At 39.8% G+C, this 14567-nt stretch overlaps 1 protein-coding gene across 1 annotated transcript; it reads right to left on the bottom strand.

Annotated features, from left to right (window-relative positions):
• Positions 1-807: 807 nt before the first annotated feature.
• LOC144523060 (ZP domain-containing protein-like) lies at positions 808-5830 on the bottom strand. The gene is made up of 6 exons (XM_078258356.1): positions 5606-5830; positions 3218-3402; positions 2709-3109; positions 2288-2387; positions 1707-1911; positions 808-1619 (listed from the first exon to the last, which is right to left on the bottom strand). Exons 1-6 carry the CDS (start codon positions 5664-5666, stop codon positions 1483-1485), a joined length of 1089 nt encoding a protein of 362 aa, XP_078114482.1. The 5' UTR covers positions 5667-5830; the 3' UTR covers positions 808-1482.
• Between the last annotated feature and the right edge of the window lie 8737 nt (positions 5831-14567).

The raw sequence follows: 14567 nt of genomic DNA, 5'->3' as shown, positions 1-14567 counted from the left end.
TCCGGCATGTGACATGCGTCTCTGCCGCCGCCATCTTGGGACGGACATCGGACATCTGAGAAGACGGTATTTTGTGCTGCTTTTGGATATTCATACGAACTTAATGCCAAAAGTAAGCAACATGGAATAACACTTCAAAGGCGTTTAACAATATTTTACGGTTACAAACGTGTTGAATTTAATATCACAAGAGGCAACATTAATCCCTCTTTTAAGATAACATCAAGTTAAGTGACTGTCCCTATACTAAATTAAGGTAGCTTATGTCCAGGAAAAAAAAATATTTTAGTATTGAGTCATATGAAATTGTTTGTCATCCTCATGTAGCCTAAATGTTATTCAAGCAGCAGCTTCTGGACTGACCTGCACACTTCCACCAGTAGCCACTTGAGGCGAGTCAATCCCCATAGACCCATAGAAAACAAATCCTTGGAAGCCCTGATCAATGTTTTGGATAAAGAAAGGCTTGTGTTCTGTCCTGACTCGCTGTGATTCATCCAGTTTCCTTCCAAAAGTCACATAACAGCTGGACCGGGCTACTGAGCACAGCTTCTCCTTTCCATCCAGTCTGCCTGCTAGCTGGAGCCAAGTATCTAACATTCTTGTTTCATTTGGTCCACTGTTGCTTCACAGAGAAATACAGTCTTAAAAACAGAGCACAGCAACAGTTGGTTTACAGCAGAAATGCTTCACATTCAATGGGAGAACAGTGTATATGTGTGTTAGAGAGAAAGAGAATTAAAGAGGACAAAGGCAAAAATATATGCAACAGAATACATGTTTTTATTGATCCATTAAGCAAGTGTATGGTTATTGACTTTGGTTAAGCCTTAAAGGGCTTTTGTCACGTAATGATGAAATCATGACATTGGAATGATTATGAATGGGTAGGACTACACATATCAAGATACTTGTTTGAAATCGTACTGTAATACATAATAGTAGAAGCATTTGTAAAGCTACATGGGTTCCAATGTCAGTAAACACCACAAGTGACCAACAGCTGCAATGTTATAATAGTTTTGAATGTTATTGTTATGTTATTTTCGTATTAGTTTAGTTTTAGTTAGTTTTCAGAGTGTGTTTGCTAATTTTAGTTTAGTTCTAGTTTTGCAGAAAGGTATAGTTTAAGTTTGTTTTTGTCAGGGCTGTGTATAATGTCTCAAAGGTATGTCACTACATATACATAAAGAATACATGATTGGACAACTGTGTAGGAATGGCTGTAATGTTTAAATCTTTTGATTTGGGAATCAACTTGAGTAATCTTTCACAGCCACACTTGTCACCTGTAACTTCATCCTGATGGCTAACAACAGACCTGAGCTGAAGAGCTTGGTTACACAGCATTTGATCTACTATAATATTTTAATCATGTTCTTGTTATTTAATTCTTCAAGACTAGACTGCATGTAAAATGACTTTGCTTTATGTAGTCAAATGTAGTTAATACATGATTGGTATCCTGCACACGCTGATGTCTTAACTTTGAAATGCGGGCAAAGGTTGGTATTTGACCCTTGATATATTGGCTTTGTAGATGACCGCGGCGCTGATCATGCCAACGGCTGCAAGGAGACATCCAGCGATGAAAACCAGGTTCAGATTCAGGTTGATCACTGGAGAAAAGAGAAGCACAATTTCAATTTGATCTTGTCCAATGTCTAACTGGGACTCAAACAAGGGAAAACACTCTGTTTTCATACCTGGGCTTCTGGGGCTCTCTGCTGATCTCCTTAAGCGCAGAGGACCCTGGGAAACGAAGTGCCTTGAACTCTGAGTGACAGCCTCTCTCTTTGAGATGTGATGTTGCTGATCATCTCGCCGTAATCTGGAATTGACACATCCCTGGGAGCACCTGGTGTCAGGTCTTCCTAATCTACAGATCATGACTGAACAGCTGATGTACACCTGAATGCAACAGAACACGCTGTCATTATATCAGCAGACATAATAATAACAATAACTTTATTTGTATAGCACCTTTAAAAACAATAGTTTACAAAGTGCTTTGACAGTGGAAACAAAAGCACATTGCTAAACTGATTCTTCGAAGAAAATAGTTACAATTTCCGGAATTGTTAAAAGGATGTTTAATTATTTTTCATTTATCAATTATTGATATAATAAATGCCTCAGGTGTTTAGAGATTCAGGCCCTCTTTCTTAAATTGGTTGTTAATGCCCTGTGACTTCAGTATAAGTATTTGTTGTTTCACATTGTGTATTTGATGCCTGATGAAGCTCCATGACCAACACATTGGCCTCTAACATAGTCCATTCTTTACCTGCTCATGCAAGCCGATAAACTTGAAGGCATCCATGCTGAACCTGAATTTTGTGTCGTGGGCGCGGCTATAATTTTTAACAGTCGGGTCCACTGCACACCTAGTCAGAGCAAAACAAAACAATCGAATGAGAAATATTGCCTCTGTAACTCTGTGCATTACAATGGGTGATATTTTAGGGGTAGAAGTATTGTTCTATTGAAGGTATTTACAACGTAAGTAAAAGAAGTATATAATGCCAAAGATGAAGTAAGTGAAGCATTCACTTTAACATCCTGACATGGTCCTATTGCAAAGATGAGCGTCTAAGGTAAGAGAAGAAAATCAACCTACAAAGTGAAACACTGGTCGAAGTTAGAGAGACATTTAATCTCCATCAATAAGTCCACTTACAGACTGTATGTGGTGTACTCATGCCTACCCTTTATCAATGATGGAGTAGGTTGTCTCGTAGTTTGGAATGTCGTATGGTGCCGCACTGCAGGACTCCACAAACAGCTCGGTGTTTTCAATTGAGGAGGCGACCTCTATCTGCATGTAAAGCGTTTGCTCACTGTCACAGTCCAGAGGGTATGAATCTGGTGTAAGCGGGGTTTGGAACTGCTTATCAGGATAAAATTCAAAGTTGTAGGTGAACGTGCCGAGACCTTTCTCCGACTCTACGACATTCTTCCTGTGTGCACTGAAGCTCTGTTTCACTTTTACACTTTTGGGGTACTTGCATTCGAACTTCAGCTCCAGCAGACATTTCCTGATGATCACGTCTTTTGGGTTGTTGACTAAGGTGATTGTATTCTTGAAAATTAGGTTTTCACCATTTTCCTGCAGAGTCAAAGGTTATGCATTCAGTCCTCATACTGCAAATAAAAAGCAAAACCAATAACTGAGGGAAGAGCACAGCAGGTCATGAAACCAATGACCCTGCGTTACCTCGATCTGAGTGCCACAACCGTTGAGGGGGACTTCAGCGAAGAAGTGAGTGCTGTTGGAGCTGAGGCGGCAGGCGGCGTTGGTGGCGTCATTGATCCGGAAATCCACCTTAAGGAGTCTACGATATTTAGACTTCTCAACCCCTATTGTCATTTTGGACTCATCGCAGATCACACCAGATTTAACTAGAACAAGAGACATATTTTCAAACAAGTTAAAAAAATACACATTATGCTGAAAACTGTGAATATTCTCAAATGAATATTGGGTGATAAAAACCTGTATTAAAGCAATATTTTTGACATGAAAATATTGCTTAATGTAGTAATAATAACAATACATTAATTTATATATAGCACCTCTGAAAACAGATTACAACATGCTTTGACAGACAAAGCAAAAGCAGGATACTCAGAAGACAAGAGAACAGAAAGCCAAACAAAATAATAAAAGCAAGAGAAAATTAATTATAGATAAATACAAATAAAAGAATAAGAGCAATAAAAGACAAAATCACATAAAGCAAGTCTATAAATATTGCCAAAAGTGGCAATATTAGGGTTCAAGCCATTAGAAGTTGTAAGCTGCGAAGGATCAAGACCTTTGAGAGCTTCCCACACCTGCAATTAAGAGAACAGGTTTTAGGCAATCCGACAGACACTCATTCATTTATGACCAAATCTGTGCTGGGTAACACCGTCACCCCCTTTCAGTCAATTTAGAAATCATTGTTTCTTCAGCTTAGTTAAATATATCCACCAAGTTTGGTGATGTTTGGACAGACTTTCATTGAGTTATGGCCAATTTTGTGCCAGGCCTAGGCAATTGTTTTAAACAGGTGGCGCCCCCTTATGAGCAATTTCAAAAGTTTACACATGTGGTTTAACATCTTTTGTTCTTATTTAAAGGATGCCAGACTGTACAACTTTTTTGATCTGTGGTTCCAAGCTTAGATCTGAATCAAATAGTATTTCCAGATTTCTGCCAGTGAGTTTCACATTAGCAAACAAGTTGAGTTGAAAAAAATGTTTTGCCATCCAACAGTTGACATCACTAAAGCCGCCTACACATCATCTGTGGTAGAACTGTGAGGTAGGGGGCAGAGCAGAGAGGCAAAGCACAGTGCAGGAACATTCTGGAATTTGTTGCGCCTTTGAAAGGTCAGCTGCAACCTAGTCTCGCTTTGCCAGACCATCCACACGCTGCGGAGCGGAGTAGAGTCTGGCTACTCCTCATAGCATTGCGGGATGGGAGAAAAACGTGCTCTGGTTTATTGGCATTTCTTTAAACCAATCACAATCGTCTTCGGTGGTGCATAGCGCCGGACGGAGACACTTCAAAATAGTTGTGCGAGAGAAAACTCTGATTGGACAGATAGTTTAGCTAGCTGTCTGGATTTACCCTGCAGAGATCTGAGGAGCAGTTAACCATAGTCCTCAGAAATCCACCAGAGTATAAAATTCCAACAAAAAAGAAAGCGCAAGGAAATGGAAATCGGTGAAAATACGTACATGCATCCCGCGGGATTCCCTGTGGCACCGGATCAATCCCAGAAGTGGAACTTCAAGGATATAGATTAGCGGCAACTAGGTCAAAGTGAACTTTGAGCGCAGTGCTCCAAATCCGCTCCTCCCATAGGAAATCAATGGAGTGGCCAGTGCATTGAAGTTTTACCGCGGATAGTGTAGGCGGCTTAAGACAATCTAAAGAAGCAGCTAGGCTTTTGGGTCACCAGGTGTCAGGGGAAGATTTATCTGTGTGTCTTCTGCATAGCATTGCATAGAGACATTGGTTTTGTCTAAATGGAGCATGAAAATAGGAAATAAATTGGACCTAAAATTGAACCTTGCGGTACACCACAGATGTTGTGAGTTGTAGAAAATGTAATTTGCTAAAATGACAAGGGGACTTACTTAACCTAAACTAAAATTCTGGGGTAAGAGTGATTTGCTAAAATTAAAGAAGCAAGAGCATTCTTCTCTTCTAACCGTCTTTTGATAATTCCTCATTGTGTTTTTCTAGATGTCATAAAATACATGTAAAAAGTTTTTTTCCTCCAATTTCATTAATTTCTCCTACAGTCTCTGTTTAATTCCTGGGTGAATTCTTTTAGCCAGGGCTGGAGTATTCTATATGACCTTTTGTAGTTACAGGGGGCAAGAGATTCCAGGACATTCTGACAGGTGTGATTAAAAGAGGAAACCAGGTCCTCTGTGTTAAATTATGGATTAAAGGCAGTTAAAGAAGCAGCAGGAAAACACTCAGAAAACCTGCTAGCAGTACATTATTAACATTATATATCATATTTAATTCTATAACAATATATGTTGTATGCTTATGTTGCTACTTATCTATGTAAGAATATGCAAGTAAGCAGGTGTTTATTACCAGGATAAACATGACACAGGAAATACACCAGCCATGCAGCCAATATTAGTCCCTTCAACATAGCTGTAAAGATGGTGTTTCTCCCCTGCTGTTTCTTTGCTGGAATCACTTAAAAAGTAATCCGCTGCAGGTCACCGATCAGAACCAGACAGATGTCTTCAGCTCCAATGCGTTTATATCCACCACCACAACCACATTCCTTCTGCACACCTGTCTGGTGAATAAGTGGTTCTGTATAAAATCAACATAATATACAAGAATAAATATATCCGTAAACAACACAAGAATGTACACAGTACATGTGAAAAATAAAACTACTTAACTGCAATGTAGTGCAAACTGGCCAACAGCATGGCATGAAAGCGTACAAGCAACAGGCATCTCTGAAGCTGAAACAGCCAAGTCACTCTTTAGCATTACCTGTATATGTCCATTAGCAAGGCAGCACTTCCCTCTGTTGGCCGATAAATTATGTACAGTGTAGTTTTTACACATGACTACCGTAAGCAAGTATAGTTTTCCAAGGATGGTGAAGGCATGCCCCGCTCAACTCTGCCTTACTCTGCCTCTGATTGGTTTACCTTAATCCTAACTAATCCCACCAATTTTACCTAAACCTAACCCAAACCAATGAAGGCAACGAGTACTAGCCAATCTGAAAGAGAGTAGGGCAGGTCATGCCTTCACCATCCAAGGTAAAAAAAAAAATTGGCATCCAGTAACTGAGTTACATAAGCTGTACATGCCTTGTAATGAGCGGCCCTACGATGTGGTTGTTTGGTACATTCATGTTAGTTACATTGCAAATTAACTCAAGGCAAACTTAACTATACAAGTGTCAAAGAACTTTGATAAAATGAAAACATACAATGAGAGGGTTAAAGTTTAAGACAAAAACATGGACAACACCCAAAACAACGTCACAGGTATTTTAATGTACACAGTGCCATAGTTGGCATTGCTAAACCTCCGTCCTGATTGTTGTGTAGTCACGCCCCTAAAGCATCCCCTGCTTTATCATCAATTTAAAATAAATGGGACCATAATTTACAAAATGAACATCATGCTGTATTGAAGAAGACTTGAAACTCCCGATTGAGACCATAAATCCATTATGAAAATGTTTACAAAGGTAATAAATCAAGTATGGAGTAGGGTCATTTTCTCATAGACTTCTATACAAGCAGACTTTTTGCAACCAGTGGACTCGCCACATTCTGGAAATTAAATAGAATGCAGGTTTTAGGCACTTAACGCATTGGATTTACTTTTCACACCCGGAAATCTATCCATTAATTTCAAGCCACAGGGCATATGTAATTTCTGTTGTCTCACCTTTAGTGAGGAGCTGCCCAAAAGCTCTGATTCAGGATACACTACTTGTGGGAGACATGCATCAGGCCTTCCGATTAGCAAGAGTTTGGGGTAATAGGACTGGGGTAAGCAATGTCTGACGATGTGTAGCCCAAAGGTTTGGAGTGGAGGATTCCTTCGACTTCAATAAATTGTGTCCTCAGCACCTTCTCTGTCACCTGCTGGGCTCCAAGTGTGACCTGCAAGGATTATTGCACCAGGTATCAGGGCAGTTACGTGCCCACTGCCACAGCTAAAGCCACCTTGGGCCAAGTGTGTCTGTAGCTGGTCCACCAGGGCTTTGGCTATTTGTCTATGTACAGCACGTACTACCTGACCACACCACCAGGCTGAGTCTGGTCCAAGATGTTTTTGGAGTGCATCTGTGGCACAGCAGGGACTGCAGGTTGTGCCGAAGGGGAGCACTCTCCATTCATAAACTGTGGACTGTTCACGTTTCGGATCTCTCTAGACAAAGTGGTAGAGAGGCTAGTCTTCTGGGAGGAGCTCAACTTGGTGGCATAACACGTATATCACTGGTCACAGCATGTTCCTTAAAGCGTAAACACCTTGGCACTAAAAGGAGCAATTCAAGACTATGAGGGGCTTCAAGTTATGTACCACTGTGTAGTGGCGAATGTACCAACTGGTTGGCGAGTATTCTGCACCAGCATGCTCCAGTGTAATGATGTAGCCAGCTTGTTACAGCCTCTGTATCTCTGTGATGTAGGATGTGACTAGCTCTGGAGCTTTAGACAGCCTGTTCTTCTGAAGCCGGGGGAACATGGCCTCCTTGGGTGCACAAAGTTCAGGGAAGTCCTGGACACCGAGAAGACGAGTGGGATAGCGGTACAGGCCATCTACCTCCACCTACTGAAACTTAGTTAAGGTTCTCTTTAAATAATTGTTAATTTCTTATACTGCAATGTCAATTGTATTCTTGTCTTTTATCTAGTGGTATTTTTGAACAGATAACGGACATATTTCTGAGAATTTCACCAACGTGGGAAAACAGTTGGAACTGTTTAGGATTTTGCAAAGTTTGCCTGATTAAACGAAGCCTTATAGCGACGGCTATATTGTAGGTAAAGAGAAGTACTTCCACTCTTGTTATGGGTAACAAGAGCACAAAGTCACGTTCCTGCAGGCCCGTGGTGGATGAGATGGTAAAGAAATATGGTCCTGCCTGGTTTTTTCTTTTTCTTTATATATATATATATATTTGTTTTTTTTATCGTTTTTAACTGCTCTTTAATGTTTTATGTTAAAGCACTTTGAATTGCCCTGTTGCTGAAATGTGCTATACAAATAAAGCTGCCTTGCCTTTAACTTGATATGATCTCATGCTGGCCCTTTTGCTCCATCCCCTCTACCATAACCTCTTAGCTTTTTGATAAAGGTGTAGAACATGAAGAGGCATTGTTGCTCTATGACCCTGAATTGTCCATCCAAGCCAGGATCTGACCGCCACTGGCACCCCAGGTGGTGCACCATGCACTGGCTCCACTGTTGTTCTTAGATGCGGATGGTCTGAACTTAACAGCCAGAGTGGATGGACGCTCATAAAGTGTTCAGTGGGCTGCTCCCTCAGGTGCTTGAATTTCCACCATAGAGATCTAACGAGGTAGGTTTGCTCCCCCAAGCCCAGTTTTGGTGCTGTGAAGGCTCCCTTTATGTTGAAAACCCATTTAGAGGAAGATGGTGTTGGAGACAGGCACCCCATGAAGTGTCTGAGCCTTCAATTCACACAACGACATTCCTTCTGAACAACTGTCCACTTTAGTGGTTCTGTATAAAATCAACACAATTTACAACAATACAGATAATTGTAAATAACACAATAATGTGTACAGTGTGTATAAAAAAAAGCTAAACTATATGCAGAGTAATAGAAATAGCATTACAGTATATAAGCAACAGGCATCTCGAAGCTGAAACAGCCAAGTTGAAACACAGTCACACTCCCAGCGTGTCAAAACCAGACGCTTGGTCAGCTGCCTTTGGCGTCAGTTACTGACGCAAAAATAAATCTCCTTTTGCATCTCAGTTGGACGCAGGTGGCTTGCAACTAATTCCAATGTAATCCCATCGGTGCCGATATTTGACGATCTGGGTACCCTTAGGCATCGTTTTTCAATGCGGTTGGTCGGGACCCCTTTGCGTCACTTTTTGACTGATTTAGCGTAAGATCATGAGGGTGGTTAAATAATGTATGTTTAAGTGACATGGGGGACAAGAACCCCGGTCTCCTGGGTGAAACTACTGTGTTGTGTGACCCATCCACCACCCCAACCTGCGTCCTTTCATACTACTTGCTACCGTTGTCAATCTTCATACTACAGTATGTCATCTTACTGTGCTGCGGTCGAGCTGCTGTTCTGCCCTCTGCGTCCCATACAGACACTAAAGGGTGCCTTGTGCGTTATTATGGAACCCACGCAACTTCTAGGCAAGACCCGCCCTTCAATAGCGCTCACATGCTACTATTGGCCAGGCGTCCATGCTTACGCAAGGTAACGGAACCCTAACCTAACTAACTAGAAGTTACGTGGGATCCATAATAACGCGTGCCTTGTGCATCTGTATTGGGCGCTATGAGCCACTGACAAAGCGTCAGTATTTGACGAGTTGGGATTGAGAATGGGTTGGCCAAGTCACTCTTTAGCAGCAGGTTTATGTCCATTAGCAAGGCAGCACTGCCCTCTACTGGCTGATAAAATATGTGCAGGGTAATAGAACCAATTATTAAAAGCAGACTGAGTTAGAAACTGTACATGCCTTGTATGTAGTAAGCGTCCCTACGGTGCGACCGTTTGGTACATTGATGTTAGTCACACATAGATGAAGTTACACGCTACTAACTGTAATACAGTTAACTAACACATACTTAGGCAAACAATTAGCACTGGTGGAATCTTACGAAGTAGGCCACATTTACTCAAGTAGTTTTGGATACTTTCTACGGTGGCCCTGAAGTGCAAATCACAACAGCAAATAGAAAAACGCAACAGCAAATCATAAAACACAACGGCAAATAGAAAAACGCAACAGCAAATCATAAAACACAACAGCAAATAGGAAAACACGACAGCAAATACGAAAACACGACAGCAAAATAGGAAAACACAACAGCAAATATGAAAACACTTCAACAAATCATAAAACTCAACAGCAAATATGAAAACACGATAGCAAATATGAAAACACAACGGCAAATAGGAAAACACGACAGCAAATATGAAAACACGACAGCAAATATGAAAACACTTTAACAAATCATAAAACACAACAGCAAATATGAAAACACGACAGCAAATATGAAAACACAACGGCAAATTTGAAAACACAACAGCAAATATGAAAACACGACAGCAAATATGAAAACACAACGGCAAATATGAAAACACAACAGCAAATAGGAAAACACGACGGCAAATATGAAAACACGACAGCAAATATGAAAACACGACAGCAAATATGAAAACACGATAGCAAACAAACACAACAGCAAATATGAAAGCACGACAGCAAATAGGAAAACATCCTGTTTGCTATCGTGTTTTCATATTTGCTGTCGTGTTTTCATATTTGCCGTTGTGTTTTCCTATTTGCCGTCGTGTTTTCATATTTCCTGTTGTGTTTGTTTGCTATTGTGTTTTCATATTTGCTGTCGTGTTTTCATATTTGCCGTCGTGTTTTCCTATTTGCCGTCGTGTTTTCATATTTGCCGTCGTGTTTTCATATTTGCCGTTGTGTTTGTTTGCTATCGTGTTTTCATATTTGCCGTCGTGTTTTCCTATTTGCCGTCGTGTTTTCATATTTGCTGTTGTGTTTTCATATTTGCTGTCGTCTTTTCATATTTGCTGTTCTGTTTTCCTATTTGCCGTTGTGTTTTTCTATTTGCTGTTGTGATTTGCACTTCAGGGCCACCGTACTTTTCAGATGACAGTTTTCCATCCCCTGTCCAGTGAAAACTACGTATCTCTAGCAGAGTTATTATAGTAAAGTAAATATTTAAGTAAACTGAAACTAAATCAAAACTAAAACCTTCAAGAAAAACAAAACCGAAACGATATTGCCAGGTTACAAAGCTAATAACAATGAACTTAAATCATTTCAGTTTTAGATTTTTTAGCTATAATATTTCATGACGAAAAAAAAATTCATTTTCGTCAACTCTCATTGTGACATTGAACCACAGAAATGGAACTTTCTGAACTTTGAAACTTGACATGAGATGCCACCAGTGGCTCACGACCCCCTAAATTTCATCTCAGCCCCCCTAAAAATTATAATAATAAAAACAAATTCTATTCTATTTTTTTTTTATTTTTTTTTATCAATTTTAGTGCTTCAAGTTAGAATTTGCAAACTTCTCTGTTAGTGACAGAGGACAACTACAGGATTCAAAGAAATATCCTGTGTTGCTGGCGCCAATGCTATGCACTTGCAATTTTTTTCATATGTTCAATATTTTGCATTTATCCTGTGTTATAATAATAAATACATATATTCATTGATATCCAGTGAAATTACTGATTTAGCAGGGGGGTGGGGTTAAGACTTTTGCAAGACACTGTATCGGTGTCCCATTCTCGTTAGGGGCTGAGCCCCCCTACAGGTCTGATCCTAGAATCGCCCCTGGATGCCGCTGTGCCTTAACAGCTTCACATCAGACACTAAAGTAGCACAAAGATGAACTTTAAACATCATGGCCATGCCTACAGTTCTTCAACCATGTATCTTTCATGTATATACATGAGACATTAAACCTGGCCTTTACAAAACAGACTAAAACTACTGTAAAACTAAAACAATAGCCTGTAAAAACTAAAACACTTTTTAAAACACTGAAAACTAAATCGAAACTTAAAAGTAAAACAATAAAATAAAAAAGAACTCATTGGAAATTCAAACCTATAATAACCACGTATCTCCAGATGTGTTGATGTTGAATGTTTGTGATGAACTGAAGGATGAAGTGTTCCTTTATGTGTTGAGAAAGTTCTCCTAACCTACTTCTTAAGCTAAATGAAGTCTTTAAAAAGCCTCTCGGATCAGCTTCACTGTCACAGAGCTGAAAACAGGGCTGTTTTTCTGACACCATAAAAGATATGTGGTTCTCACAGGAGAGCAACGCTACAAACATATGATGATCTTATTGAATATGAAGCATTGCTATAGATTAAACTACCCAACAGTAGGCTATATAAAAAGGGAGTTAAATGAATACAATCATCATCTACAGCAGTAAAATGCTACTTACACATTAATGCAGCAGGCACATTAATCCAGAGACATCAGAGATAATAAAACACTCACAGGGAACATTTGACTCTACAATGAGTACTTTGCTGATAATACTTACATACTTTTACTTAATTAAGGTTGTGACGCATTTCACACCAGATGACAGATGGAATCGAGCTGTACCGTCCGTAACGTCCAGGGAGAGTCTCCCAGTGTCGGACTGAGATCAGGAGAAAGGGAGCGGATCTGGGCGTAGTTTCCCCGAAGTCCGCGTGAAGAGCCAGAGTCCAGGTCGGGGGAGAGAAAGCAGGGGAGTGGGCAACGTTTGAAAATCCAAATAGCCTAGACTCAAACATGTAGCTAGCTTATTGTGTTGTCTTCCCGTCACCCATGTAACGTTTTGTTTATTCTGGGTCAACATTTTAAATTCAAACTTTTCAACATTTTGTTGTTCTTTTTTTACGACACACTCTCACTTGTCCCGACGTTGTTGTCACTTTTTTCCGATGTTTTTGTCGAATTCTTTCCTACGTTTTTGAAGATACTTCTCCGACATTTTTGTCACTTTTTTCAACGCTCGTTCAAATGCTATAGAATTGAATAAAACACCCAAATTCAATGAACGTAGTGAAGTGATCATTTATTTTACTTTTGGAGAGTAATAGTTGTATGGAACCATCCACCTTAGGCTATTTTCTTTGACAATTTCGTTGAAAGAAACCCACATTTCTTTTGAAAATGGGTCAAATTTGACCCGGACAACAGGAGGGTTAATATAAAAAGCATTTAAATAGACGGACCCTATTCATGTAGTCTATTTAATGTATCAGCATGCTTGTTAAATGAACATTAGGCTACTGTGATGGCAGCAAAAAGAAAACATTTTTGGTTTTGGCAGGTTCTAATTGATGAATAAACCCCTCTTTGAGCTGTACTTCTATGCAGCAGTTCTCCCCATGCTGAAGCATTACATCCTGCTGTTTTAATCTAATTTCATTAACAGGAAAGACTCGCTATGGGCGTATATGTCCTGAACAGACATTGCTTTAGTAATTAGTAATTAACAGTGTAAAAAAAACAAATACAGTATAGGCTATTATATATTAGCTACTTAATGGCATATCGCGTATCTAGCCTACATTTATGTCAAAAGTGTTTTAAAACACTCAAGCAATGAGTCTGGTTCGTCCACTGTAACTGTTGTTGAAAATGTCTTTATTAGGAGTAACCCCTTGAGATGCAGCATCTCGTTTTCGAGGGCGTCCTTAACAATAAATAAATATACAGTAGCCTCCAATCATAATTAGACACAACAGTTAACAAAACGAAAACAGACACACACAAAAAAAACCCATCATAATCAGTCAGTCATAATCAAGTCTGAGGCAGAGAAAGAACGAAACTGGATATGAATAATAATATTAGAAGAAGTGTTATCATGGTGTTGTAACTGTGACGTCCATGCCAAATGAAATCTAAGGGAAAAAAAAGGGTACAGAGATCTGGTCAAAGAAAAAGAACCGAACAAACGGCTGTATTATTATTATTATAGGGACGCTAACGACCTGCCAGAAAATGACCAAATATGGTGTTGTGGCCAGCAGCAGGTTCTGGAAGAGGCGTGTGATGGAGCTCGCTGCAAAGGCTAAAGTGGAACATTGAGGAGTTTTTTTTCACTTTTAAAAAAGTTGCATGCTGGGGCGACCTGTAGCTCACCCAGTAAGAGCCAGCGCCCCATGGAGGCTGAGTCCTTTGCAGCGGCGCGGGTTCAAATCCGACCTGCTTCCATTTGCTGCGTGTCGTCCCCCATCTCTCTCCCCCTTTCATGTCTATCCTCTGTCACTTCATAATAAAGGGAAAAGCCCCCAAAAAATAATGTTAAAAAAAAAAAAATGCATGTTGTAGGCCATACATCTAAATCTTGAAGATAGTTTCTTAAAACTGTAAAAATAAATAAAAATAAATTCCAATATTCTGCTGAGTAGGCTATATATAAAATATAAAATAATAGCCTATATATATCATTTTTCAAATACATTCCTAATAAGTCACACATTTTTCATTTATTTGTTATTTTTTTCTATAGGGTTAAAATACATATCATTATTTATTTCCTCAACATTGTTGTTTTTTTTAATGATTTTTTTGGGGGGCATTTTAGGCGTTTAATTCCACAGGACAGATGAAGACATAAAAGGGAAGAGAGAGAGGGGGGGGGGGGGGGGGGAGGAATGACATGCAGCAAAGGACCGCAGGGAGGAGTCGAACCCGCGACCGCTGCGTCGAGAAGTAAACTTCTATATACAGGAGCCCGCTCCACCTACTGAGCTAACCCGGACACAACATGGGTGTTTTTATT

The sequence above is a fragment of the Sander vitreus genome, chromosome 1, assembly GCF_031162955.1.
Source record: "Sander vitreus isolate 19-12246 chromosome 1, sanVit1, whole genome shotgun sequence".
Classification (NCBI taxonomy): domain Eukaryota; kingdom Metazoa; phylum Chordata; class Actinopteri; order Perciformes; family Percidae; genus Sander; species Sander vitreus.
This window is presented reverse-complemented; position numbering and strand designations above follow the sequence as displayed.

What these genes read in the sequence shown, in the direction of transcription:
- LOC144523060 (XM_078258356.1), bottom strand. Translation starts at nt 5,666, where the DNA reads ATGTTGAAGGGACTAATATTGGCTGCATGGCTGGTGTATTTCCTGTGT. An exon ending in CCTGTGTCATGTTTATCCTG is followed by an intron (nt 3,403 to 5,605) that starts GTAATAAACACC and finishes CTCTTGTTCTAG; the next exon opens with TTAAATCTGGTGTGATCTGC. An exon ending in AGAGAGCCCCAGAAGCCCAG is followed by an intron (nt 1,620 to 1,706) that starts GTATGAAAACAG and finishes TCTTTTCTCCAG; the next exon opens with TGATCAACCTGAATCTGAAC.